Source organism: Hyaena hyaena, unplaced genomic scaffold (genome assembly GCF_003009895.1).
Source record: "Hyaena hyaena isolate Hyena2069 unplaced genomic scaffold, ASM300989v1 scaffold_331, whole genome shotgun sequence".
Taxonomy (NCBI): domain Eukaryota; kingdom Metazoa; phylum Chordata; class Mammalia; order Carnivora; family Hyaenidae; genus Hyaena; species Hyaena hyaena.
Genome location: NW_024080965.1, coordinates 362,656 through 387,702, shown reverse-complemented (window position 1 = coordinate 387,702; position 25,047 = coordinate 362,656). Strand labels below are relative to the sequence as shown.

The 25,047-nt window shown below is 39.5% G+C and overlaps 1 protein-coding gene across 4 annotated transcripts in view; it reads left to right on the top strand.

Moving 5' to 3' along the window:
• Positions 1-603: 603 nt before the first annotated feature.
• The window catches only part of BTRC (beta-transducin repeat containing E3 ubiquitin protein ligase), a 175,426-nt gene continuing 150,982 nt past the window's right edge, over positions 604-25,047 (top strand). For all 4 annotated transcript variants that reach the window (XM_039249240.1, XM_039249239.1, XM_039249238.1 and 1 more), the window contains exon 1: positions 604-744. In XM_039249240.1, coding sequence (XP_039105171.1) covers positions 697-744 — 48 coding nt within the window. In that variant the 5' untranslated portion in view covers positions 604-696. The remainder of the gene's footprint in view (positions 745-25,047) is intronic.

Below are 25,047 nucleotides of genomic sequence, written 5' to 3'. Positions count from 1 at the left end.
TTAATGCAGGGCTTAAATCCCAGGTTAGCAGTAACAGGTCATGCCTTCTGAGTGCTAAATACCCAAGAATTTCCTGACGCGAGTTCTCTCTGGCTCTGACTTCTTATGGGAGTAGAATAAGGTCCTCAGGGGAAGTGTGAGGTCATAAGTTAGAAGGACCTTGAAATGTGCATAGGTCCGTGAGGTGCTGCCAGGACCTCTGGGTCCTCTCAGTTTTTTCTAGTGTTTAGGCTACAGGTGAGGCAATCGTCGCCATCTTGATATCAAATGCCAGGCAAGCCGCCACTGGCGTCGCTCGGTAACCACGGAGACACCCGTGCCCCCTCCCGTTTCCCATCCGTAGAGGCTGTAAACTACGATTCCCATCAGCCGATTTTTCTCTACTTGATGGCGAGTTGTCTAGATTTGCCTTTTGGCCACCGTGACCGTGCCGCAGTGAACTGCGGGAATTGCGGTTCGCGACTGGGCTCCACTTTTTGCCGCGGGAAACTCCAGCACTACAAATCCCGTGAGCCAGTGGGCTCACGCAAGTGCACGGAGCAGCGGGTCCTCCCTGGCCCCCTGCCGGAGCCTGAGAGGTAAGAGGGGGCGGGGGAAGGAAGAGGAGGCGGATCCGGGCGCTGCGTTGGCTGCGGCCCGGCCTGGCACCAAGGGGGCGGCCCCGGCGGAGTGCAGACCCAGTGGCCCCCGGCGATTATGGACCCAGCCGAGGCGGTGCTGCAGGAAAAAGCGCTCAAGTTTATGGTGAGGAGAAGGCTCAGGCCGGGGAGCGGTGGAGGCTGTGGCGTTGGCGGCGTCGCTGAGGCTCGGGCCTGGGCCGCCCGTCTGCGGGAGGGGGCAGCAGGACCCTGGGCCGAGGCCCGCGGCGGGGGCAGCTGAAGGGACGGGACGGGAGAGCTCCAGGGAGGCGGGAGGGGGTTGCGGAGAGGACCCGGGGGTGGGGGCAACAGCTCCGCCATCTTGTGGATGAGAGGCCAAGTGACAGCGGGAGCTTAATCGGGGAGGGGGCTCTGGGCGGCGCGCGGGGCCCTGGAGGGAGAGGGGCGTGGGGACAGTTACTGAAGAGCCGAGGAAGCCCGGAGGAGAGACCCCGTGAGGCTGCTGGCAGGGCCTTCTCGGTGTCAGGGTTACGGGTAAGGCCCAGGAGAGGAGGTGCGTTCAGGAGTGGGGAAGGGGAGCGAGGGCGAGTAGAAGGAGAGATATGGGGCTGGGGGCATGGGGGGAACCGGCAGGGCGGGATGCAGATGGATCTAAGGGTAAAGGAGAGAAAGCCAGGGCAGGTGGGAGACTTGTAGTTTTGCAGAACGGTGCGGGGTGGGGGTGGGGGGAGTGTTGTGGGGAGGGGAGATAGCCTTTGCCTTCAGGGTACAATCTCAGCTTGGCTAAACTGATGTTGACAAACTCTGGAAAGGAAGAGGCCATACTCAGGAGGATGAGGGCTTAGGGATGGAGACCTAGGGTTGTGGTGATGGTCTTGAGGGCAGGAAGGGGGTGTTGAATTACAAATGTCAGAAAAAGGGATACCTACTCTCCTTTGAAAGGAGAGGCTAATGATTATAGCTAGGATGAGGTGATAAAAAGCAAGAGATTGGCCTGTCAGGGAAACAGGAGATTGGAGGAAAAATTAGTATCTAATAGAGTAAAACAAAACATAGTGCTAAATTGTTAAGACAGTAAAACATGGGGGCCTGGTGCAGTATCACTTTCTGGGAAAGGAAAGGCCATGGAGATTACAATCGCAGGGCTCCTAAGAAGTGATAAGATCAGTGGAGAAATTCAGGAGATAAAGAGGAGATGTAACTAGTGGGGAATAGAGGTCAGAATTGGTGTTTACTTATCAGTTTTAGGTTGAAACAGTATGAACTTGGATTGGAATTTGTTGGGTGTATTTAAATCCTTTGGAGCCTAGTTTTCTTTAACTTTGTATCACGCTTTTCTTTTGCTGTGCTTGTTTGGCAAATTTGTATAGGCTGATATTTGATGCTTTTAATCTGCTTCTTGCATATCGTAGGTGTAAAACCAGACTTTGTGGTTACTGCTAAAGAATGATGGAATGCATAGACTGCTATCTTAACAGATGGCCTTAGGGATATTGACGTTATTTGCAGCGAAGTCTTGATTTTCTCAGAAGTAATTGTAACCTCTCATTCAATCTCATTTCTTTGATAGTTGTTATTTTGTTTTTGCCTGAAATACCAAAACAAATCTAAATAAACCTGGACACCATCCTAATTGAAATTAGGGTTTAAACTGCCCCATTTATAAGAATACTTTTTCAGAGACTGGTCAACTTTACTAGAACTTTGTTCATTTTGTATTAGTGCATTCAAAATCACCTACCTAAAGTTCACGTGTATTGTTAACAAAATCCCATTAGGCCTGAAGAAGGTTTTTGAATTTCTGCCAAAGTTGAAATTCTAAAATATTACATTTTTCTGGACTTTAGAAATAAGAGGAAGTTGCTTTATATTTTATTTTATATTAAATAATCTCTATGCTTAATAGCCTATATGTCAGCTTCTAGATTTTAGTTAGAAAATTGGTAGATGCTTATTTTTCCTACTTAGAGGTTGACTCTGTCTTGATCTTGACACTTGGGTCAGACTTATGGAATAATGTGATTTATAGATCATAAAGTGACATTATGAGATCATCTTCCTTACTGTTCCTTTAGACCTCAGCCTAGGAACATTCTCAACTGCTTGATTTCTGCTTTGTACCAGTGAGTTAATGTTTCGATAATGGTCTCCCGATTGAGTTAAAGTGGATCTGGAGATGGCCATGTAGTAGTTTGCAGCTTTTAGGGCACACGCATTATTAAATATTGAGTCATTTTCCGTTGGGAGAAGCCAGTTTTTTTCTTTAATTGTAGTTACTTTCATTTTTGACCTTGCCTGCTATTTTGGCTGCTGTTTGAGAAAAGACCAATTGGAAGAGGGTCACCAAGAATGACACCTTAGTAACTGACGCAGAGAATAGAGAGTTAGAAATTTTGTATTTTTCAGCTCAGTCACAATCTAATTATGAATCTGAGTAAGTCACAACTTGCCTTTGGTCTCATTTACCCTGCTATAATGCGTCTTTTTACTCAGTCACTTTTGAGATAGGAAGATCTTTTATTTGTGCTAGTACCAAGTCATTAGTGCACAATACACATGGAGGAATGGTCCTTTTAATCAAATTGAAATTTTTATGTAGTTTTTGTATTTGTTTTGGTCTTGTCCCTTCCCTCAACTGCAAATTGTGAATTGCATTTTTTGTACAGATACACTGATTTCCATAGTTTAAGAAAATGTAAAATTTCTTTAAAATGCCAATGTGAAATAGATACTCTCTTTCATGAATTTTGCTTATTACAACATTAATGTAGTGCTTTGATTAGGAATTTTACAATAGAGTCTTATTAACGAGAGTGCTAATTCAGAGTTGACCATAGTTTACACATAGTCTAGATTTAAAGTTTACCCCTGGATACTTGTGAAAAAATGGTTTAAGCAGAATGTTTAACTTCTAGAAACAAATGACATTGGAACAGTAGTTTATATTGAATAACTTGTATGCTGATATCTCATTCAGCGTTAGCAGGTCCTTCTTAACTAATACTTGGTCAAAAATTGTAATTCAGAAAAGATAAATGGGAACTGGAAGAGGATCTGAGAAGACAAATGAAAATGATTGAGGGAATGTAGGCACCATTTTATGAGATATTAAATATATATATATATATACAGGGATGGAAAGATGAGTTGAGGAATGAATTTGAAGTTTGTTTTAAAAAACGGACAGGATAAACCCGTCCCAGAATATTAGATCTGGGGAAACATTTGAACTTGGATGAAATAATTTTGGGACATATAAAATATTTTTTATAGAATTGATAGATAAGTTAAGCAGTATAAAAGATAGCTTGTGGTGTAACAGACCACCTCACCACTTAGTAGCTTAAAAAACCAATTTACTATTTCTCTCAAATTTGTGGTTGGTGGTGGGTTTTCTGTTTCACTTGGTGTTGGCTGGGGTGCCATCATAGCTGGAATGTTCAGAACAGCCACACTCACAGGGCTGACCACTGGCTGAGAGTTCAGTTAACCCTGAAGGCCTTCAGTCCTACTTTATGTGGGCCTCCTTTCTCCGCATGGCCTTTGGATTTACTTAAGCATGGTGCCTGAATTCTAAGAAGGAACATTCTAAGGGACCGGAAATAGAAGGCAATCAGCCAGTTCTTTTAAGTCCTTGGATTGGAAGTCTGAGAATGTCACTCATGGTCAGATAGTCAAGGCCATCCCAGAGTCAGAGGGATGGGGAAATAATCTCTGCCTGTAGACAAGAAGAATGACGTGCTTAAACAGGGAAATTGCTGGGGGCCATGCCCTTTTGAGGCTGGCTACCAGGTATACTATTCTAGTTGGATGTTCAAGCTAAAAATACAAATGGAATCAGCCAAATTTGTGAGTAAAAACACTAGGTTTGCTTTGGAAGCATTATTTTTGTGGTTAACTTCTTAAGGTACTAACATGGTCTCCTGCATGCCTTGTCTTAATAACATCACTGCAGAGATAATACTGGGTGAATAGTATGATTCAGTAACTTTTATTTGCTTGAGAAGCGTATGTATCCAAAAGCAAGAAATTGCACTTTAAAATAAATACTCAGAGTTTTCACTGTGATGGGCTTTTCCTTAAGTCAGTGAGATTGATTACCAGCTGGTTGGGTGAACATTTGAAACTAGTTCTTACTTTAAGTTGTCAGAGTTTCTATGTGTCTTTCACCTGTTTTCAATTTAAATTAGCCTTCACTTTCTTTTCTGGGTGCTCATATAGGTATTAGGGTATGAAAGTATGAATTAGTGGATAATTCTTTGTGCTAATTTTTAAAATTCATGTTGGGGATAGATGTACATAATATATTATTGGAAGTGAATTATTTTTTTTAAGTTTATTTATTTAGAGAGAGTGTGTAGGGGAGGGGGAGGGAGAGGGAGTGTGAGCTCAGATATTTATTTTATCTGAATTTAAATTTACCTGAATTAAAGCAGGCTCTGCTCTGTCAGTGCAGAGCAGAGGTAGGGCTAGAACTCACGAACCCTGTGAGGTCATGACCTGAGCTGAAAACCAAGAGCCTGTTGCTTAATGGACTGAGCCACCCAGGTGCCCCAGATGTGAATTATTAGTTGTAATTATTATTAGTTGTACAATTATTAGTTGTAAAGTGAAAATTCCATTTTGAAAAATTGTCAGAAGAAAACAATTTTAAGTTTATTTATTTTGAGAGAGAGTGAGTGGGAAGGGCAGAGAAAGAGAGAGGGAGGGAGAGAATTTCAAGCAGGCTCCATGCCATCAAGAGGTCTTGATATCATGAACCACGAGATCATGACCTTAGCAGATATCCAGAGTTGGAGGCTTAACCAACTGAGCCACCCAGATGCCCCAGATAGATAAGTGGTCTCTTTTTAAAGTTCATTTTCTAATTTAGGATTAAAAAATTTCTGATAGGGTGCCTGGGAGGCCCAGTCAGTTAAGCCTTCCCCTCTGGATTTTGGCTCAGGTCATGATCTCATGAGAACCCCATGTCCCGTTCTGCACTGATGGTGTGGAGCCTGCTTGGGATTCTCTTCCTCCCTCTCTCTCTGCCGTTCCCCCTCTCACATGCACTCTCTCAAAATAAATAAACAAACTTAAAGAAGAGAGCACTTATTATTGAATATTATTTATATAGTGTTTAAATCCTGAAAGAGAGGAAGCAGATAAGAATTTTTTTTTCATTGCTAAAGGAAGATGGGATATATATAAGATCTTGATCATGTATAGAAAAAATTATTTTATGGTAAATGGCATTATAAGTTTAAAAAAGTGAAGAAAGAAAAAGGAAATCTTCGTGCTATAGAAATACTTTAAAATATCATTTACTTTCTAGCAATATTAAAAAATATCTTTAAATGTTTGTTTATTTTTGAGAGAGACAGAATGTGAACACGGGAGGGGCAGAGAGAGAGGGAGACACAGAATCTGAAGCAGGCTCCAGGCTTCGAGCTGTCAGCACAGAGCCTGACACAGGGCTCGAACCCATGAACCTTGAGATCGTGACTTGAGCCTAAGTTGGATGTTTAATTGACCAAGTCTCCCAGGTGCCCCTACTTTCTAGCAATATTTTAGTAAAGCATGGGAAGTACTTCTTTTAAAAATACTTTTTAAAATGTTTATTTATCTTTGAGAGAGAGACAGAGGCAGAGACAGAGCATGAGTAGAGGAGGAGCAGAGAGAGGGGGAGACATAGAATCCGAACCAGCCTCCAGACTCTGATCTGTTAGCACATAGCCCGACGTGGGGCTTGAATCCACAAATCATGAGATCATCACCTGAACTAAAGTCAGATGCTCAATCGATTGAGCCACCCAGGCCCCCCCCCCCCCCGAGAAGTACTTTCTAAGTGTATATAATCATTGAGAATGAAGTAGAAAATATTTACCAATGTTTAACAACTTGGTCACTCTAAAGAAAACTTCATAGTCAGTCCAGCATCCTTAAATTGGAAGTAGAGGAGGAAAAGTCTCTATGGGAGAGTTCCACCAGACCTTACTGTTTTGACTAGTATTCCACAAGATTCACCTTGTACTTTGGGAATCTCTAGATAATTCCCTTTACTTTCCCAAAGCCCAACTGAGGCAGAGCTAGAACATTTTATAGAAGACTCAGAGATAAAAAGTGGAATAAATACCAAGTGTAATGCTGACTAGGACTATGATTGTTCTCTGGGACACTGCCGTCAGAGTTCTTGGATTACCTTCATATGTGGCCAGGGTGGAGGTGGCGAGTGAGGGAAAAAAAGCCACGGAGCTGGGAGAGAATTCTGCCTAAAATGAACCTTTTGAGTTGGAATTTCCTTCTAAGGTCTTGTTCCTTCCTGGGATTTGGCTCTCCCTTCAGGAAATACTTTCCTCCTCCCCCCCTCCCCCTCCAATAAATATTTTATTTATTTTTGAGAGAGAGTGTACTAAGCAGGGGAGGGGTAGAGAGGGAAACAGAGGATCTGAAGTATGTTCTGTGTGTTCTGTACTGATAGCAATGAGCCCATTGTGGGGTTCGAACTCATGAACCGGGAGATCATGACCCGAACCTAAGTCGGATGTTCAGCTGGCTGAGGCACTCAGGTGCCCCAGGATATACTTCCCTTCTTATTCCCAAACTATGATCTTACGTGACTTGACTCTGTCAATAATTAAGTAACCACAGTAGAAGTGGGAGAGTTGTGTTTCTAAAGATTTTGTGTGATTTTTAAAATATAGTTAGCCATGAATAGCTAACAACTATAATTTATTGTTTACTATGTGCTGTTCTAAATTCTTTTTTTTAAAGGTTTATTTATTTTAATCTTTGTGTCCAATGTGGGGCTCAAAATCACTTCCTTGAGATCAAGAGTCACGTGTTCTTTTGACCGAGCCAGCGCTATGCCCCTCAATCCTTTATAGATATTATTTCATTTAATCCTCCCAATAATAGATTCAGTAGTATTCCCTTTTTCAGATAAGGAGACTCATTCCAGAGTGGTAAAGTAACTTAGACAAAGTCACTCTGCTAACAAGGAGCCTGACATCAAATCCACACAATCTGACTCAATACCCTGACTTACGCTATTTTTAATCTTTGAAGAGCAGAGAAACAAACAATGGAATATAATGGCATATTTCTTTGCTAGTCACATGATAGCTGGAGTGGAAGAGTTACTGTCCTGACTTAACCTATAGATTTTCTAATCATTTGAATTACTGAGGAAATGGAGTAAGACTTTACAGTTGTCACAGTAGTATTGTATCAGTTAGCTGTTGCTGAGTAATAAAACCCACAAAATACCATTGCACACAATGACAGACATTTATTCTCGTGAGTATGTGGATTTGCTGAGTATCGGATGGTATAGTCTGGGCTTTGCTGGGTGACTCTGGACATGGCTGCTCACTGGGGACTGTTACATATGTTATTCTAGGACCGAGACTAATGACATGGTGACTGCTCGGGCAAAGCTCTTCTCATTGCTGCAGCAGAGGCACAAGAAAGCAAGCCCAATTATTTAAGTACCTTTCAGTCATTGGTTGTATCATACCTGCCAGTATTCCATTTACCAAAGCAAGTCACATGGGCAAGCCCAGAGTCAAAGCACAGGAAAGTATACTCTGCCCATAGAAGGCATGGGGAAGGGAGAAACTTGCACAATAATGTACTACAGTAACAGTAATCTGTAATCTAGTACACTTGATTTATAGGAGAACAATAAAATGGTTACTATGACAGCTGTTATGCTTTCTTTCTGCTCTTCATTGTTATGCTATCCTGACTAGCACTTTCTCATTTTGGTTACTGAATAACACTTTCTGGATACTTTCAGAATCACTATTTAATATAAAAGTACCTTTGCATCATGTCATGTTCAATTAAAAAAAAAAGGATAAAGAAATAGTTAGAATCTTGACTGTAATCCACAGATATGCCCTGAAAAGTTCATCAGTATTACAAGCAATTCTTCTGTCCTTGGGAAGGATAAAGTTGATGTCATTCCAGTGGTATTTGTAACAGAATTTGAATCAAGGTCATAAGTAATGCTTTAACAACTCCCTTGGTAGCAGGTTTAGAGCTCTTAAATTCCTTCTTTGCACCTAAACTTGAGGCTGCAAAGATATGGTACTGGTATTTTCAGATGTCTGGGAGAATTTCAGGCTTTCACTGAAAAGTCATGGAAACAGACATCTAGAAATTATAGCACGTGGATAATACTTTTGCTACTCAGATGCACAAGTCCTTGTACTTGAGAACTAACGCATTAGCACTAAACTGTTAATGTGGTTGTTTGTGAATTATTGGATTATTTCAAAATATTTAGTGACATCTGAAAATGTGCTAGTAAACATATACACAAAATCATTACTTAGGTGATTTTTCTTTGCATTCTTTAATGTTTTCTAGACTCTACAGTGTATATGTATTGTTTTTAATCAGAAATTTAAATTTATTTACTTTATTTATTTTTTTTCAAATTTTTTTAATGTTTTATTTATTTCTAGGAGAGAGAGAGAGACAGCGTGAGCAGGGGAGGGTCAGAGAGAGAGGGAGTCACAGACTGAAACAGGCTCCAGGCTCTGAGCTGGCAGCCAGCACAGAGCCCGACGCGGGGCTTGAACCCACGAACCGCGAGATCATGACCTAAGCGAAAGTCGGACGCTCAACCGACGAAGCCACCCAGGCGCCCCCAGAAATTTAAATTTAGTATATAAAATTTAGTATATAAAATAGATACCCCAAATTAAGACCTGCACTTGATCAGTGGCTACAATGTAGCCAAGCTCATTTTCTTAACTGAAAAATGGGCTATTATTAGTTTTACCTTCTTAAAAATGTTCTCTTTCCCTCCCCTTCTCAGTTCATTTTAAATTGTAAACTGCCATGTATAATGTGTTAATTGATAATTTATACTATTAAACTCATATGTATCCAAGATTTTCATTGGAAATTTAGGACTGTATGTTTCTAAATTGTGCTGGAGCACTGCGTTTTCCTTTTAAATAATACTTGGAATATTCAGTGGGTTGACAGCTGAAAACGAGGCCATGATAGTCGGCATGCATTGTGATTTGATAAAAATGTGAACATAAACTGAGTTGCAAAACATTGTGTTACATGTGGAGGGAGGTGGTTATGGGGGCTGGAGGGGATGAAGATACAAAATTAAATAAAACTTCTGTCTCCTCTAGAGCTTCACAATCTATTGAGAAGATAGGCATTTATAAATACCTCTTAAGGCACACCAGTAAGTGCCAAAATACGGGCACAAAGTGTTATAGAAGTTAACAGAGGGGAAATCAGTTTTAACTGGCGAGATCTTTGGACCTTGTGGAAGAAGATATCTTCATATTGGATCTTGCAGAATAGATAGGTTTTGATAGACTTGTTTTTGAGGTGGGTAATTCCAGGAAGAGGAGGGAGTAGTTTGGGTAAAGGCCAGAAAATCAGGAGATGGGCAGCCACGGGTTGAATAGATAGATAAGGCTTGAACACAAGGTGCATAGCAGACAAGAAAGAAAAGAAAGACTGAATACTGGGGAATGTGGATTGAATTATATTGAAAAATAATAAGCTTTTTAGAGAAGTAATTATATGAAAAAGTATATAAATCATAAATAGCTCATTTTTACCCTCATCACTTAAAAAATTTTTTTTGAAATGTTTGTTTATTTTTTAAAGAGAGAGAGCGCGCAGGGTAGGGGCAGAGAGAGAGGAAGACAGAGGATCTGAAGTGGGCTCTGTGCTTACAGCAGAGAGCCCGATGAGGGGCTCAAACTCACAAACTGCAAGATCGTGACGTGAGCCGAAGTCAGACACTTTACCAACTGAGCCACCCAGAAGCCTCAATCACTTCTTTTTCTTTTTCTTTCTTTCTTTTTTTAAGTTTATTTGTTTTGAGAGAGTGAGAGAGAGAGAGAGAGAGAGAGAGAGCGAGCGAGCAGGGAAGCGGAAGAGAGGGAAAGAGAGAGAGAATCCTAAGTGCATGGACAGTGCAGAGCCTGCTGAGGGGCTTGAACTTACAAACTGTGAGATTATGACCTGAGCCGAAATCAAGAGTCACCCAGGCACCTCAGTGATCACTTGTGTGCAAGCATTATCTAATTTCTAAAGATTAGTTTTACCTTTATTTATATATAACCTCATATAAATGAAATCATTCCAGTATATATTCTTAAGTGTCCTGCTTCTTTTGTCCCACATTGTTTGTAAGACAATTCATTCAGGTGGTTTTGTTAGGTGTAGTGTGTTCATTCTTATTGCTGTGTAGTATTCCAATGTGACTGTACTTCATATTTTTAGCTATTCTGTTGATACACATTTGGGTTATTTCCAATTTTTGACTATTGTGAATTATGCTGTTATGAATAATCTTATGTCTTTTCTTAAACCTGTGTACATATCTCTGTTGAGTATATATCTAGAACTGGGATTGCTGGGTCATGGAGTATGAAAGTGTGTAGCTTTCATAGGTATGATGAAATTCTTTTCCATTTCACACTTCCACTAGCAACGTATGAGAATCCCAGTTGCTGCCTGGTCTTGTAACATTCACTTGTTGTGGTCTTTTTTCATTTTAGCCATATTAGTAGATGTATGGTACTAGCTCACTGTTTTAATTTGCATTTCCTTAGGGACTACTATAATCAAGCACCTTTTTAGGTTTATTGGCTCTTTAAATACTCTTTTGTGAAGTGTCTGTTCAAGACTTGGTCATTTTTTTTATTGGATTGTCTGCCTTTTTATTGATTTGTTCCTTATATGCTGAAGAATACAAATCTTATGTCAAAGATATGGTATCTTTGTACGAGCAGAATGTTTGTTTTCAGACTTTCATTTGAGGGATCAGTAAAAAATGTCACAAGATTTTGTGTACTACCTAGGATTTTTGTACTACATAGGATTCACAGGATTAGCAAGTTTTTTTCCCCCTCTACATACCAGTGCTTTAAAAAGAATCATCACAGGGGCGCCTGCGTGGCTCAGTTGGTTAAGCCTCCTACTCTCGATTTTGGCTCAGGTCATGATCTCATGGTTCATGAGATTGAGCCCTGTGGGGTTCTCTGTCTCTGTGTCTCTTTCTCAAAATAAATAAACTTACAAAAAAAAAAAAAAAGGAATCATCACAGCACCATCATTTTATAAAAGAAAGAGCACTTTAATGCCACAAATAGCAAGGATATAATCTCAGAATGAAGGAAACTCTTTAGAGTAGGCAAAATAAGCACCCCCTCCCCCAATCCCAGTCTCAAGAACCTGTGAATATGTTAAATTACATGGGGAATTAAAGTGACTGATGGAATTAAGGTTGCTAATCAGTTGACTTTAAGATAGGGAGATTATCCTGGATTGTTCATGTTGGGCCCAGTGTTAATCACAAGGGACCCTAAATGTGCAAGAGGAGGGCAGAAGAAGAAGTCAGAGTGATGCCATGTGAGAACTCAGTCCACTGTTGCTGACTTTGAGGATGGGAGAGGAGAGCCATGAGCTAAGGAATGTGAGCAGCCTCTAAAGCTAGAAAGGACAAGCTAGACTCTCCAGAACAGAACACATTCCCATTGACCCCTTCGGTTTGGCTCAGTGAGACCCATTTCAGACTTCTGAACTATAGAACTGTAAAATAACAAATTGATGTTGTTTTAAGCCACTAAATATGTGGTAATTTGTTACAGTGGCCACAGAAAACTAATATAATCTTTCTCAAGAGAAGATAGTTATCCTTGGGGCGCCTGAGTGGCTCAGTTGGTTAAGAGTCCAACTTCGGCTCAAGTCATGATCTCACTCACGGCTTTTGAGTTGGGCCCGGCGTTGGGCTCTGAACTGTCAGTGCAGGCAGTTGAACTGAACACAGCACAACTCTGTTGTTGCCTGAGTTGTTAATTTTAGCCATTCTGACAGGTGTGAGGTGGTATCTCATTGTGGTTTTGATTTGTATTTCCCTGATGATGATGAGTAATGTTGAGCATATTTTCATGTGTCTGTTAGCCATCTAGATATTTTCTTTAGAAAAGTGTCTATTCATGTCTTTTGCCCATTTCTTCACTGGATTATTTGTTTTTTGGGTGTTGAGTTTGATAAGTTCTTTATAGATTTTATAGATTTTTATAGATTTATTTATTTTTTTGAGAGAGAGGAGGGACAGAGAGAGAGGGAGATACAGAATCCAAAGGAGGCTCCAGGCTCTGATCTGTCATCACAGAGCCTAACACGGGGCTCAAACTCATGAACCTCGAGATCATGACCTGAGCTGATGTCAGATGCTTAACTGACTAATCCACTCAGCTGCCCCAAATGTTTATTCATTTTTGAGAGAGAAAGAGAAAGACAGAGAGAGAGAGCAAGCACGCAAGTGGGAGAGGGGTAGAGAGAAAGGGGGATAGAGGATCTGAAATGGGCTCTGCACTGACAGCAGTAAGCCCCATGTGGGGCCCAAATGCACAAACCAGGAGACCATAACCTGAGCCAAATTCAGACACCCAGCCAATTAAGCCACTCAGGCGCACCCTCAATACTGTCATTTATTTTGATAAAGTTTTTGCTTGTTTGGCTTATGACAGTGCTTTCAAGCTGCTTTTTTTGTCTTTTTGACATATTCCCTATTCCCATCATTCTTTAAACATTTTCTTATTTTCTGGTATAAGAAGGTATTATTGTATTTAAAAAGGCTCAACTTGTATTTTTCCCCCAGCCCTGGAGTCAGTGATTTCTCCAAGTAGACGTGGTTTCTTTTTTTTTTTTTGTAATTTTTAAAATGTTTTATTTATTTATTTTTTGAGAGAGACAGCGTGAGCAGGGAGGGTCAGAGAGAGAGAGGGAGACAAATCAGAGCAGACTCCAGGCTCTGAGCTAGCTGTCAGCCCAGAGCCCGATGTGGGGCTCGAACCCATGAATCGTGAGATCTTGACCTGAGACGAAGTTGGAGGCTTAACCCACTGAGCCACCCAGGCGCCCTAGAGTTGGTTTCTTTTAGTAGAGAAAGTAGAGAATGATATTTAGAAGTCAAGATATGGGTGTTGTTTGTACTCCTTGCTATTGGGGTCTCACTGCTCTCAGGTCTTCTCACTGGACAGAGGTGGGGAATCTAAGTATGTCTAGCTAAACATGCAATATGCATTTATATTACTGTTTTAATTTTATCTACATATTTATTTAAAACCATGAGTTCACATTGATATCTCCAATTCTAGTCTAACACTGTAACAGGGCTCATTCAGTAATTTCCTTAACTCCCTTTTCTGATAGTAACTTGGCTCGCATTATCCTCAGGGTATTTTATCAGTCAGTTTCCCTGTATGTGACCAGTTTCTTCTGTTGTTGCTGTTCCTGACATCCACCATGTGGATGCCATCCTCACCTTACTCAGGCTCCCAAAATCGTAGATCAGGCTGCTGCCTCTAGTTCCTGTTTGAACATCTTTCTCACTTCAGGCTGTACTAGGTTGTAGTACACTTCTCACTGTACCCTGTGCTAGGTTGCTATTCTCAGTCCATTTGGATTCCAGCACTCTGTGCAGGCCTGCCAAGGCTGCTATATTCCTGTATGTACATCCTCTTTATCTTACTAGGACTGTGACTTCCTACAGTAGGTCAGTGCTGATCCCACCACCCCATCTTGTATAGACATCTATTTTGCTTGGCTCTGACTAAACAGAATACTTTTTTTTTTTTAATCTTGTACAACTGAAACTCTGTACTCATTTAACAACAATTCTCCACTTCCCTCTTCCCCCAGCCCTTGGCAACCACCATTCTACTTTGTTTCTATGAATGCGGCTACTCTAAATACTGCATACATAAGTGGAATCCTTTAGTATTTGTCTCTTGGTAAATGTCTTGTTTTTTTCTTAGCATAATATTCTCAGGCTTGCAGCATGTGTTAGAATTTCCTTCCTTTTTTTTTTTTTTTTTTTTTTAAATAAATGTTTATGTAGTTTTGAGAGAGACAGAGAGTGAAGGGGAGGGACAGAAAAAGACAAGGAGACAGAATTCCAAGAAGGCTCCACGCCACCATCACAGAGCCCTTTGCAGGGCTGGAACTCAAACTGAGAGATCATGACCTGAGCCGAAACCAAGAGGCAGATGCTTAACCAGCTGAGCCAGCCAGGTGCCCCTCCTTACTTTTTTTAAGGCTGAGTAATATTCCATAGTATATGAACATCACATTTTATTTGTCCATTGACCTCTTGCCAGCCATTTGGGATCCTTCCACCTTTTGGCTATTGTGAATAATCCTATGAACATGAGTCTACAGATAATCTCTTTAAGGGGGCATCTGGCTGGCTCTGTCGAAGAGCATGTGACTCTTGATCTTGGTCATGAGTTCAAGCCCTGTGTGGGTGTAGAGATTATTTAAAATAAAATTAATTAAAAAAAGAGATAATCTCTTTAAGACCCTGAAGAGCTTTATTGTTTTACCTTTTATATCATTGATTGATTGATTGATTGATTGACGTTTATTCATTTTTGAGGGACTGAGACAGAGGGAGAGCAGAGGAGGGGCAGAAAGAGAGAGGGAGACACATAATCCAAAGCAGGCTACAGGCTCTGAACTGTCAGCACAGAGCCCAGTGCAAGGCTTGAACTCGTGAACTACGAGCCACCCAGGCGCTGCCCCACCTTTTACATTTAGACCTATAATCCATCTGGAATTAATTAATTAATTGTTTGGTGTGAGGTAGAGGACAGAATTCAGTTTTTTTTTTTTTTTTAATCCAGTTGATCCAGTGTCATTTATTGAAAAGGCTGTACTCTGTTGTATTGCAGGGTCACTTTTGCCATATACCATCTGTCTATACAGCCTGTTTCTAGGACTCTCTGTTCTGTTCCATTGATTTCTGTATTTTTCTGCCAATAACATACTTTCTTAATTGCTATATTTTTATATCAGTTCTTGATATCTGATAACATATGCCCTTCAGCTCCTCCCCACCCCCCAGATTGCACTGGTTATTTTTGGCTTTTTGCATTTCTATATATATATATATTGGAATCAGCTTGTTAATGTCCACAAAACATGCTGGTACCACTTTTATTAGCATTGCATTGAATCTCTATATAAGTTTGGAGAGAATTGAGATTGTAAGACAATTACAATCCATGAAAATAGTACATCTTTCCATTTATTTGGGTCTTTAATTTCCCTATATAGAGGTCTTTGTACATTTTTTGTTAGGTTTATTCCTAGGTATTTGGTATTTTTAGATGCTTTTTTTAAGATGCTGTTTTTCGGGGCGCCTGGGTGGCTTAGTCGGTTAAGCGTCCGACTTTCGCTTGGGTCATGATCTCGCGGTTCGTGGGTTCGAGCCCCGCGTCGGGCTCTGTGCTGACTGCCAGCTCAGAACCTGGAGCCTGTTTCAGTCTGTGACTCCCTCTCTCTCTGACCCTCCCCTGCTCACGCTGTCTCTCTCTCTCTCTCCTAGAAATAAATAAAACATTAAAAAAAAAAAGATGCTGTTTTTCAAATTTAATTTTTCATTTGTTGCTGATAGTGCAAAGGTTTTTATATTTTTTATTTAATTTTTTTAATGTTTTATTTATTTCTGAGAGAGACAGTGTGAGCAGGGGAGGGTCAGAGAGAGAGGGAGATACAGAATCTGAAATAGGCTCCAGGCTCTGAGCTAGCTGTCAGCACAGAGCCCGACGCAGGGCTCAAACCCATGAACTGTGAGATCATGACCTGAGCCGAAGTCGGACACTTAACTGACTGAGCCACCCAGGTGCCCCAGTGCAAAGGTTTTTAATCTGAAGTCTGTGGCCCCCATTCAAGATATAAACACATGCAAATACTTTTTTTCTGAAAAGTCTATAATTTACATCTGAACCTGATTCCCACTGATGGAAATAACAACAAAGATTAAAGACCACTGTAGTGATTTCACTTAGAGTAGATTGGACTAGGGAGGAGGGAATAGGCAGAGGCAGAGAGGGCATCTAAAGGTTGTATAACAGTCCAGGTAAGAAGCCATATAGGCTTGAGCCAGGGCAGTAAGTATGGAAAGAAGGAAAGATGCTTAGGGAATATTCTCAAGATAGAATGAATAAGGTTTGCCTGGAATAGGATAGGAGAAATAAAAAGAGAAAAGGGTAAAAAAGGTTTCAGGCATGTTTGCGGCAGTTAGTTAAAGGGAAGTTTGCCATAGCAGTAGATACGGAAAACTGAGTATTTTGCAGGTAAAGATGTTGGGATAGTCCCTAATTTTAACAAGGAGACTAAATTTAAGATATATTCACATAGATAAAAACGGGCATGGGGTGACTGGGTGGCTCAGTTTGTTAAGTGTCTGACTTCAGCTCATGTCATGATCTTGTGGTTCATGAGTTCGAGCCCTGCATTGATCTCTGTGCTGATAGCTCACAGCCTGGATCCTGCTTTGGATTCTATGTCTCCCTGTCTCTCTCCTGCTCACGTTCTGTCTCTCTGTCTCTTTCTCAAAAATAAATAAAAACCTTAAAACAATTAAAAATGGGCTTAATGGTATATTTGGGATTTGCCTTGGGATTTGGAAGGTAGAAAGCTGAGTGATGGGAGTTCATTATATACTATTCCATACTTTTTTGTGTATTTAAAAGTATCCATGAAAACAGGTTAAAAGAGAAATATTTATCCACATAGAGAGTGAACCAAATTGAAGTTCTCTGGCCCATTCAACTCAAATTCCTCTGTGATAGAAAGATCAGGATTCATCTAAACATTATATCTGGTTTTTGAGTAATTTCATGATCACTGTCTTGTACTTGGGGACACTGTTTTATCAGGGTCGGCTAGAAAAGGATGCCCAAAGCTACAAAGGCTTTTCATGATGCTCAGTTAGGCCAAGTGCTTGGATGTGGCTAGGAGTTAAGGAGAGGAAATTTAGCTAGGCAGATGGAACTTGGTATCTGTTGACAACTCAACCAGATTAGTGGACTCGAGGAAGTTTAGCAAGGGCTGGATATTCTTTCAGGTGGAGAATAGTGACGAGGAGTCTGGGTGCAGATATTCTGAGGAGATCCAGATAGACAGCATCAGTAAGAACTAAAAACAGGTAGCAAGGACCCTGATTAAAGTTTGGGATCAGGGGGTGCCTGGGTGGTTCAGTTGGTTAAGTGTCCACTTTTGGCGCAGGTCATGATCTCATGGTTTGTGAGTTCAAGCCCCACATTGGGCTCTGGGCTGACAGCTCAGAGCCTGGAGCCTGCTTTGGATTCTGTGTCTCATTTTCTCTTTGCCCCTCCCCCACCTGTACTCTGTCTCTTTCTGTCTCTCAAAAATAAATGTAAAAAAAAAAAAAAGTTTGGGATCAAAAGTCAAACTGGAATACCCAGCAAGAAACTAAAGAATTCATTCATTCAATTCATTTATTCATTCAACTAGTACTCATTAGTGCCTGCTGCAATAGTCCTACACTTTATCACGCATTAAGAATTATTTGGAGAGTGTGTTAAATTGTAGTGCAGATTCTGTGCTTTTCTCCTTCCACTTAATTTGGTAGGTCTCAAGAATCTCCATATTTAACAGTCATCTCAGTATTTCTTTTTTTTTTAATGTTTATTTTATTATGTATTAAAAATTTTTTTAATGTTTATTTTTTGAGAGAGAGAGACAGAGTGTAGCCAGGGGCCGAGGGGAGGGGTGGCACAGAGAGAGAGGGAGACACAGAATCTGAAACAGATTCCAGGCTCCAAGCAGGCTCCAGGCTCCAAGCCATCAGTGCAGAGCCTGATGCAGGGCTCAAACCCATGGACCACAAGATGATGACCTGAGCCAAAGTTGGATGGTTAACCAACTGAGCTACCCAGGTGCCCCTTTTCATCTTTGAGAGACAGAGAGAGAGCATGAGTGCACATGAAAGCAGGGTAGGCTCAGAGAGAGGGAGACAGAGGATCTGGAGCAGGTTCTATGCTGTCAGTGCATAACCCCATGTGGGGCTCAAACTCATGAACCATGAAATCATGACCTGAGCCAAAGTCAGAAGCTTAATCAACTGAGCCACCCAGGCGCCCCTCAATATTTCTGATACAGATATTTCTCAGATCATGTTTGACAAAAGTCTAGTCCACTGTGTTCTGTACAGTCTACCAACAAAGAGGGAGTGGGGGAGTATTGTGGCTAGAAGCAAAGAAAAAGGTGAAGCCTTGCATATGGAGAACATAGCAGGAAGGAACTGAGTTAACTGGAATCAAAAGTGAAGGCAGGTGGTAATCATATTGTAATATAGTATATAAGTGTATTAAAGCAACATATTATACACCTTAAACTTGCATAATTTTATATGCCAATTATATATCAATAACTCTGGGGAAAAAAGAGTGAAGGCAGAATGACACAAACCTCATGGCAGAGGGATCTCTGAATTCCAACGGATTAGTAGTAGATTTCTAAAAAGAATTTACTTCTGGGAGCTGTTTGTAGCTGGAGAAATTGGTGGGCTATGGGGGGCAGAAAAATAAGCAAGATATGCCATTTATAAGAGATATATCTAGTAGAGAGGCACCTAGGTGGTTCAGTCAGTTGAGTATCTGACTCTTGGTTTTGGCTCAGGCCATGATCTCATGGTTCATAGGTTTAAGCCGCATGTTGGGCTCTGCACCGACAGCATGGAGACTGCTTGGGATCCTCTCTCTCTCCCTCTCTCTGCCCCTTCTCTTCTCATGCTCTCTCTCTCAAAATAAATATAAATATACTTAAAAAAAAAAAAAAAGAGAGAGGTATATCTAGTAAAAGAACAATAGCAACATCCCAAATGTGGACACTCTAGGTATGTTAAAATTACCTCATAGTACAGCTAGTAGTCCCTCTTGGTGCTATGAAAATATTGTAGATAGTTCTGATGTTACTTTTGTTGTTAATATTTTAGGAGGCTACCACATATATGAAAATAAGTAACAACAGAATACCTCACCAGTTGTTTCATATTGCTCTTAAGTAGAAGTAATATTAAGGAGCAAAAGAAAAATTTTGAGGAATCATTGAAATGTTGCTTAAAGCAACAAGGCATATTTAAATGGTAGAGATATTTATGATGAAAGGTTAGTCTCTGGTACAATTACATAGGCTGGAATTCTTTTGAGTAAGGGTGTCAGGCTGACCTCAGGTGACAGGCACACAGCCATAGGCTCTCTAGGTAGTGAGAAATTCTGTCTAAAAAGGTCTTTTTATCTCCATTTCTTGGATCATAATCACCATCTGCCTCAGCATCTTTAAAATAGAGGGAGGAAGATATAATTTGTTTGATACAATTAATGAGGCAAATATGATGGTGCTTTCTAGGCCATAAGGAGATAGTGGTGGTGATACTTAAACAGCAAAACTCGAATTCAAAATAATTCACACAGACCTTCAAAGTTTATTGAATAGACTTTCTACCACTATTCCATTTTACTGCTTAAGCATATACTTATTCATGCTGCTGTTTACAAGTTTTTGGTCTTAGTTCTTTAAAAAATTTTTTTATTAACATCAAGTAAAATTGAGGTTTTTTTAGTGTATAGGTCTCAGAATTTTAACACGTGTAGACTTATGTAACTACCACCGCAGTCAGTATACAGAGCAGTCCCATCACTCTTCCCCAAAACTCCTGTGTGCCAAATTCTCCCCACTCCATCTCTAACTTCTAGGAACTGTGAACTGTTCTCTCATTTTAGTTTTATCTTTTTGAAAATTTCATATAAATGGAATCGTAGAGTATGTGATCTTTTGCCATTGGCTTCTTTTACTGAGCACAATGCCCTTGAGATAAATTCATCCAAGTTGTTACATATATCAATATTCCATTCCGTTTTATTGTATAGTAGTATTCCATTGTATGGGTTTTACCACATTTTGTTTATCCACTCACCTGTTGAAGGATATATGGGTTGTTTCTGCTTTTTGGTGACCATAAATAGAGCTGCTATATATACTTATGTATAGGCTTTTTTTGAATGTAAAGTTTTGTTTCTGTAGCATATATACCCAAGAGGGGAATTGCTGGGTCTCATGGTAAGTCTGTGTTTAAATTTGTAAGAAACTGGGGGCGCCTCGGTGGCTCAGTCAGTTAAGCGACCAACGTCAGCTTAGGTCATGATCTTGCAGTCTGTGAGTTCGAGCCCCACATTAGGCTCTGTGCTGACAGCTCAGAGCCTGGAGCCTGCTTCTGATTCTGTGTCTCCCTCTCTCTCTGCCCCTCCCCTGTTCGTGCTTTCTCTCTCTCAAAATTAAATAAATATTTAAAAAATTTAAAAAAATTTATAAGAAACTGCCAAACCATTTCCAAGAGTGACTGTACCATTTTTTTAAATTGAAGAATAATTGACATACAATATTGTGTTAGTTTCAGGTGTACAACATAGTGATTTGATATTTACATAAATTATATAAGTTTACTTAGTATAAATATAAATGTAAAATTACTTAGTATGGTCACTATAATCTCATTGCAGTCTATCACAATACAAAGTTGTTACAGTATTAGTGACTGTATTCCCTATGCTGTATATTGCATCCCTTTGCCTTATTCATTTATGTATTTATTATTAAAAGTTTTTTAATTTTATGTATTTATTTTGAGAGAGAGAGAGAGAAAAGAATTACTAATTGGGGAAGGGCAGAGAGAGGGAGAGAGAATTACAAGCAGACCCTGTGTTATTAGTGCAGAACCGGATGCTGGGCTCGATCTCACAATCATGAGATCATAACCTGAGCTGAAATCCAGTCAGATGCTTAACCGGCTGAGCCACCCAGGCACCCCTGTCTTATTGATTTTGTAACTGGAAGATTGTACCTTTTAATCCCCTTCTCCTGTTTCATCTGTGGCTGTACCATTTTGCATTCCCACAGCAATGTATGAAAGTTCTGGTTGTTCTGCATCCTAAGTTGCACTTGGGATTGTCACTTTTTTTGTATTTCAGTCAGTTGCATAGGTATATGGTAATATTGTATTATGGTTTTAATTTGCAGTTTTCTAATGAATGCCTCAGTTCTTGATGACTCTGTGTGTTGGGATCAAACACAAAAGATCGTCATCATCAGAAGAATCAGAGGAGTGATAATCAGAATATGTCTTAAATGTAACATTCTATGAAAGACACTGAATATTTTAAAAAGGAGTTTGTACTAATAATTGTCCATGGTTCTTAATTAAAAGTACCTTACTTTGAAATGTATCTATGAAGTCTCAAGTAAGTCTTTGTGACAATGAGAATGAGAGAGTATTTTCTTTTTTTTTTCTGGTGGCCTTTGGTCTTACATAGCACACTTGGTGGGTTTTAATAAACTGAGGAGATAAGCAAATGAAAAAATATATCTGGCCATCCTGTAATTTCGTAAAATAAAGCAAAATAAATGAGAAACACTGTGGTCATCATGATCAACATAAACTGATCTATTACTGGTAGCATAGGTCAGTGGTATGATTTTAAATAATTGGCTTATTTGGGGATATAACTTAGATAAGTGAAAGGAGGATATTTCTATGAGCAATAATATTTGACCCTCTCCTGCTTCCTCTCCCTTCCTTGTAAATCATCCCAAGCAGCAGTTTGTATTATGAGAAGCAAACCAAATGTTTGCTAATTAAATGTTTAGTGTTTATTTTAGTTGGTTATTAGCTTGAGGTCAAATTTATTTAATGAGTAAATATGGAAGAGTTATGGTTTTTTTTTTTAAGAGTTATGGTTTTTTTTTAATGCTTTGGACAAATACTTGCTCATCATTGGTATGTTATCCTAGTTTACGAAGCTGGAGTTTCCTTATTTTTTTTTTTTAATGACTGTAGATATTTATAGTTATTGACTCTTTGTTTTGATGTTCTTAGGCATGTACTTTCTTTGTTATCAAGTCCTCAGTTAGGAAATAGCTTCCTGATTATAACTAATTTCCCTGGGAAAATATAGTCTACTTTGAAGCAGTTTCCAGTAATATATTGCTACAGAAATAGACTGTCAAGTAGTGACTCTAGGATAATTTAGAAAAGGTGACTTAAGTAGAACATTGATGCATCTGTTTTTCAAATTGCAGTTAATTATAGTGACAGCTTATAAGATCTACTTCACTCTCTCTTGGACTCTTGCCTAAGGTTACAGATTTTATGAGATTTGAATTAAAAATGGACAATTGAAAAGTTAGCAAAATGAATTAATTGAAAAAAATCCTGCTTATCAAATCATACTTGTAAAGGTTTTTTACACCCTCCAATTATATCCAGTTTTGGCATTATGAAAATCAGAATGATCACTTCATTTTTTATCTGAGTTTGAGAATAGAAATTCTTTATGTAGGTAGGTGTCATCTTTGATTATATGGTAGTGTTCTGAATATAGTCCCTTTACCTGACACCTTTAGCTGACACATACTGATTGTAGCAGTAAACTATATGATTCTTGTTCTGCTCATATGTGGTCATGTTAAAAAGTATTTCTTAAGTATTCTCAAATGTATATTACCAATATTTTATGGAAAAATAATCCTAATCTTTTGAAAGTGTTCATGTTAAAAAGAATTAGAAATGATGATTATTTATTGTTTAAAAATATTTTGAGAGAGAAAGAGACAGAGCTAGAGCAGGGGAGGGGCAGAGAGAGAGCGAGACACAGAATCTGAAGCCGTTCTGGGCTCTGAGCTATCAGCACAGAGCCTGATGTGGGGCTTGAACTCACAGACCGTGAGGTTGTGACCTGATCTCATGTTTATTTCATTTGGACCTGCTGCACTTTCAATGTGTCATTAAAATGTAGGCATAGTATATAAGAATTCATACTATAGGATCAACTGAGACTTTGATTTAAATATATTATAAATTATACATGGAAGGCTGCATAAGATGCTACATATTTTTTTTCCCAAAGAAGCTTCTTTAAATGGTTCTGTTAAGTATAGGAATGTTCTGATGATTATCTTTTTAATTAAAATGAGAAATCTTTGTTTAAAGTGGCATTCTTTTTTTACGGCCTGTTACAGTCTCTGTAACAATCATTTCTTAAGTCTGAACGTTTTATTTCCAGGAATCCATTTATATAAAACTATGTTTAGACTTAATTAAGGAACGATTCTTACAAAGCTTGTAAATAGCCAGGAAAAAAGAGACCGAAAATAAAACTGACATTCACATTTAACAAAATGATTGTTACAAGGTATGTAATAAGCTATAAAAATACAATAAATCTGTTTTTATAAGAGTTCATATTTTTTGATCCTTGTTTTCAAGGGTATTTAAGAAAAATATCAAAGCTCTGCAAAGTGACATCTGTTTTGCTGAATGGACTAGTGATAACTTCTTTTGTCTATAACTGACAGTATGGAAGTTCTACCTGTCTTCTTAAGAGTTTTCTTTGAAATACCATGTAATCTTTTTAGATTAGAATATAAATTTCACATTGTGCTGTAGTGAACACAAGACCTTGTTCCCGTCTCACACTACTTTCTAGAAGTCATAAAACATTGGGCAAGTTGCATAACTTTTCTGAGTCTCATTTTCCTCATCTGGAAAGCAGAGGTAAAGTACCCTTCCCACTTCAAAGAGTTGTAGATAGTGAAAATATTTTGGAAATTCTGTAGGACTATCAACGTTCAAGCTCTGATTCTTTCTTTCTTTGACCTTGGGTGGTGGTAGTTGTAGGTAGTAGTAATAAAATAACTACAGTATAATGACAACAAAGCTCAGTATGTACCATGCTAGATTCTAGGCACTTGATGTACATTAACTCATTTGATCCTCTCACCTTATTATGTGTGTATTGTTATTATCTCTGATTTACCAATGTGGTAGTAAAAGCTGCGTCAGAATGAACTGAAGGGGAGGTGCCTGGGTGGCTCAGTTGGTTAAGCGTCTGATTCTTGATTTTGGCTTAGGTCATGATCTCACAGGTTTCATGTGGCCTCTGCGCACTGACTGCTCAGAACCTACTTGGGATTCTTCCTCTCTCTGCCCCTCCCCTGCTTCACTGTCTCTGTTTTTCTTTCTCTCTCTTTTTTTAATGTTTTATTTATTTCTGAGAGAAAGAGAAAGAGAGTGAGAGAGAGAGACAGACAGCATGAGCAGGGGAGGGTCAGAGAGAGAGGGAGAGACAGAACCTGAAACAGGCTCCAGGCTCTGAGCTGTCAGTACAGAGCCCGACACGGGGCCCGAACCCATGAACCCTGAGATCATGACCTGAGCTGAAGTCGGACTCTTAACTGACTGAGCCACCTAGGTGCCCCTGTTTCTCTTAAAATAAATAAATAACCTTAAAAAAAAAAAAAAGAATTTGCTGGAAGTGTTGTATTTTCCATTTAGTAAGCCCGGGATGAGGCCTGAAAATTTGCATTTCTCGTTTCCAGATGATGATGCTAGTTGCGGGACTGTAGTTTGACTTCCATAGAGACTTCTCTAGGCCTTTCAAGCCAGGATTTTGCTCGTGATAATATGGATTCCTTTCTACTTGCTTGCTTTCTCTAGAGTAGTAGATATAGAATCGTGGATTAAGTAGAAGTTTGTATTAGTTAATTTTGATAAATGCTGAAAAAATTGTGGGAATTGGCTTCTATTGGCTATTATTGACTAATA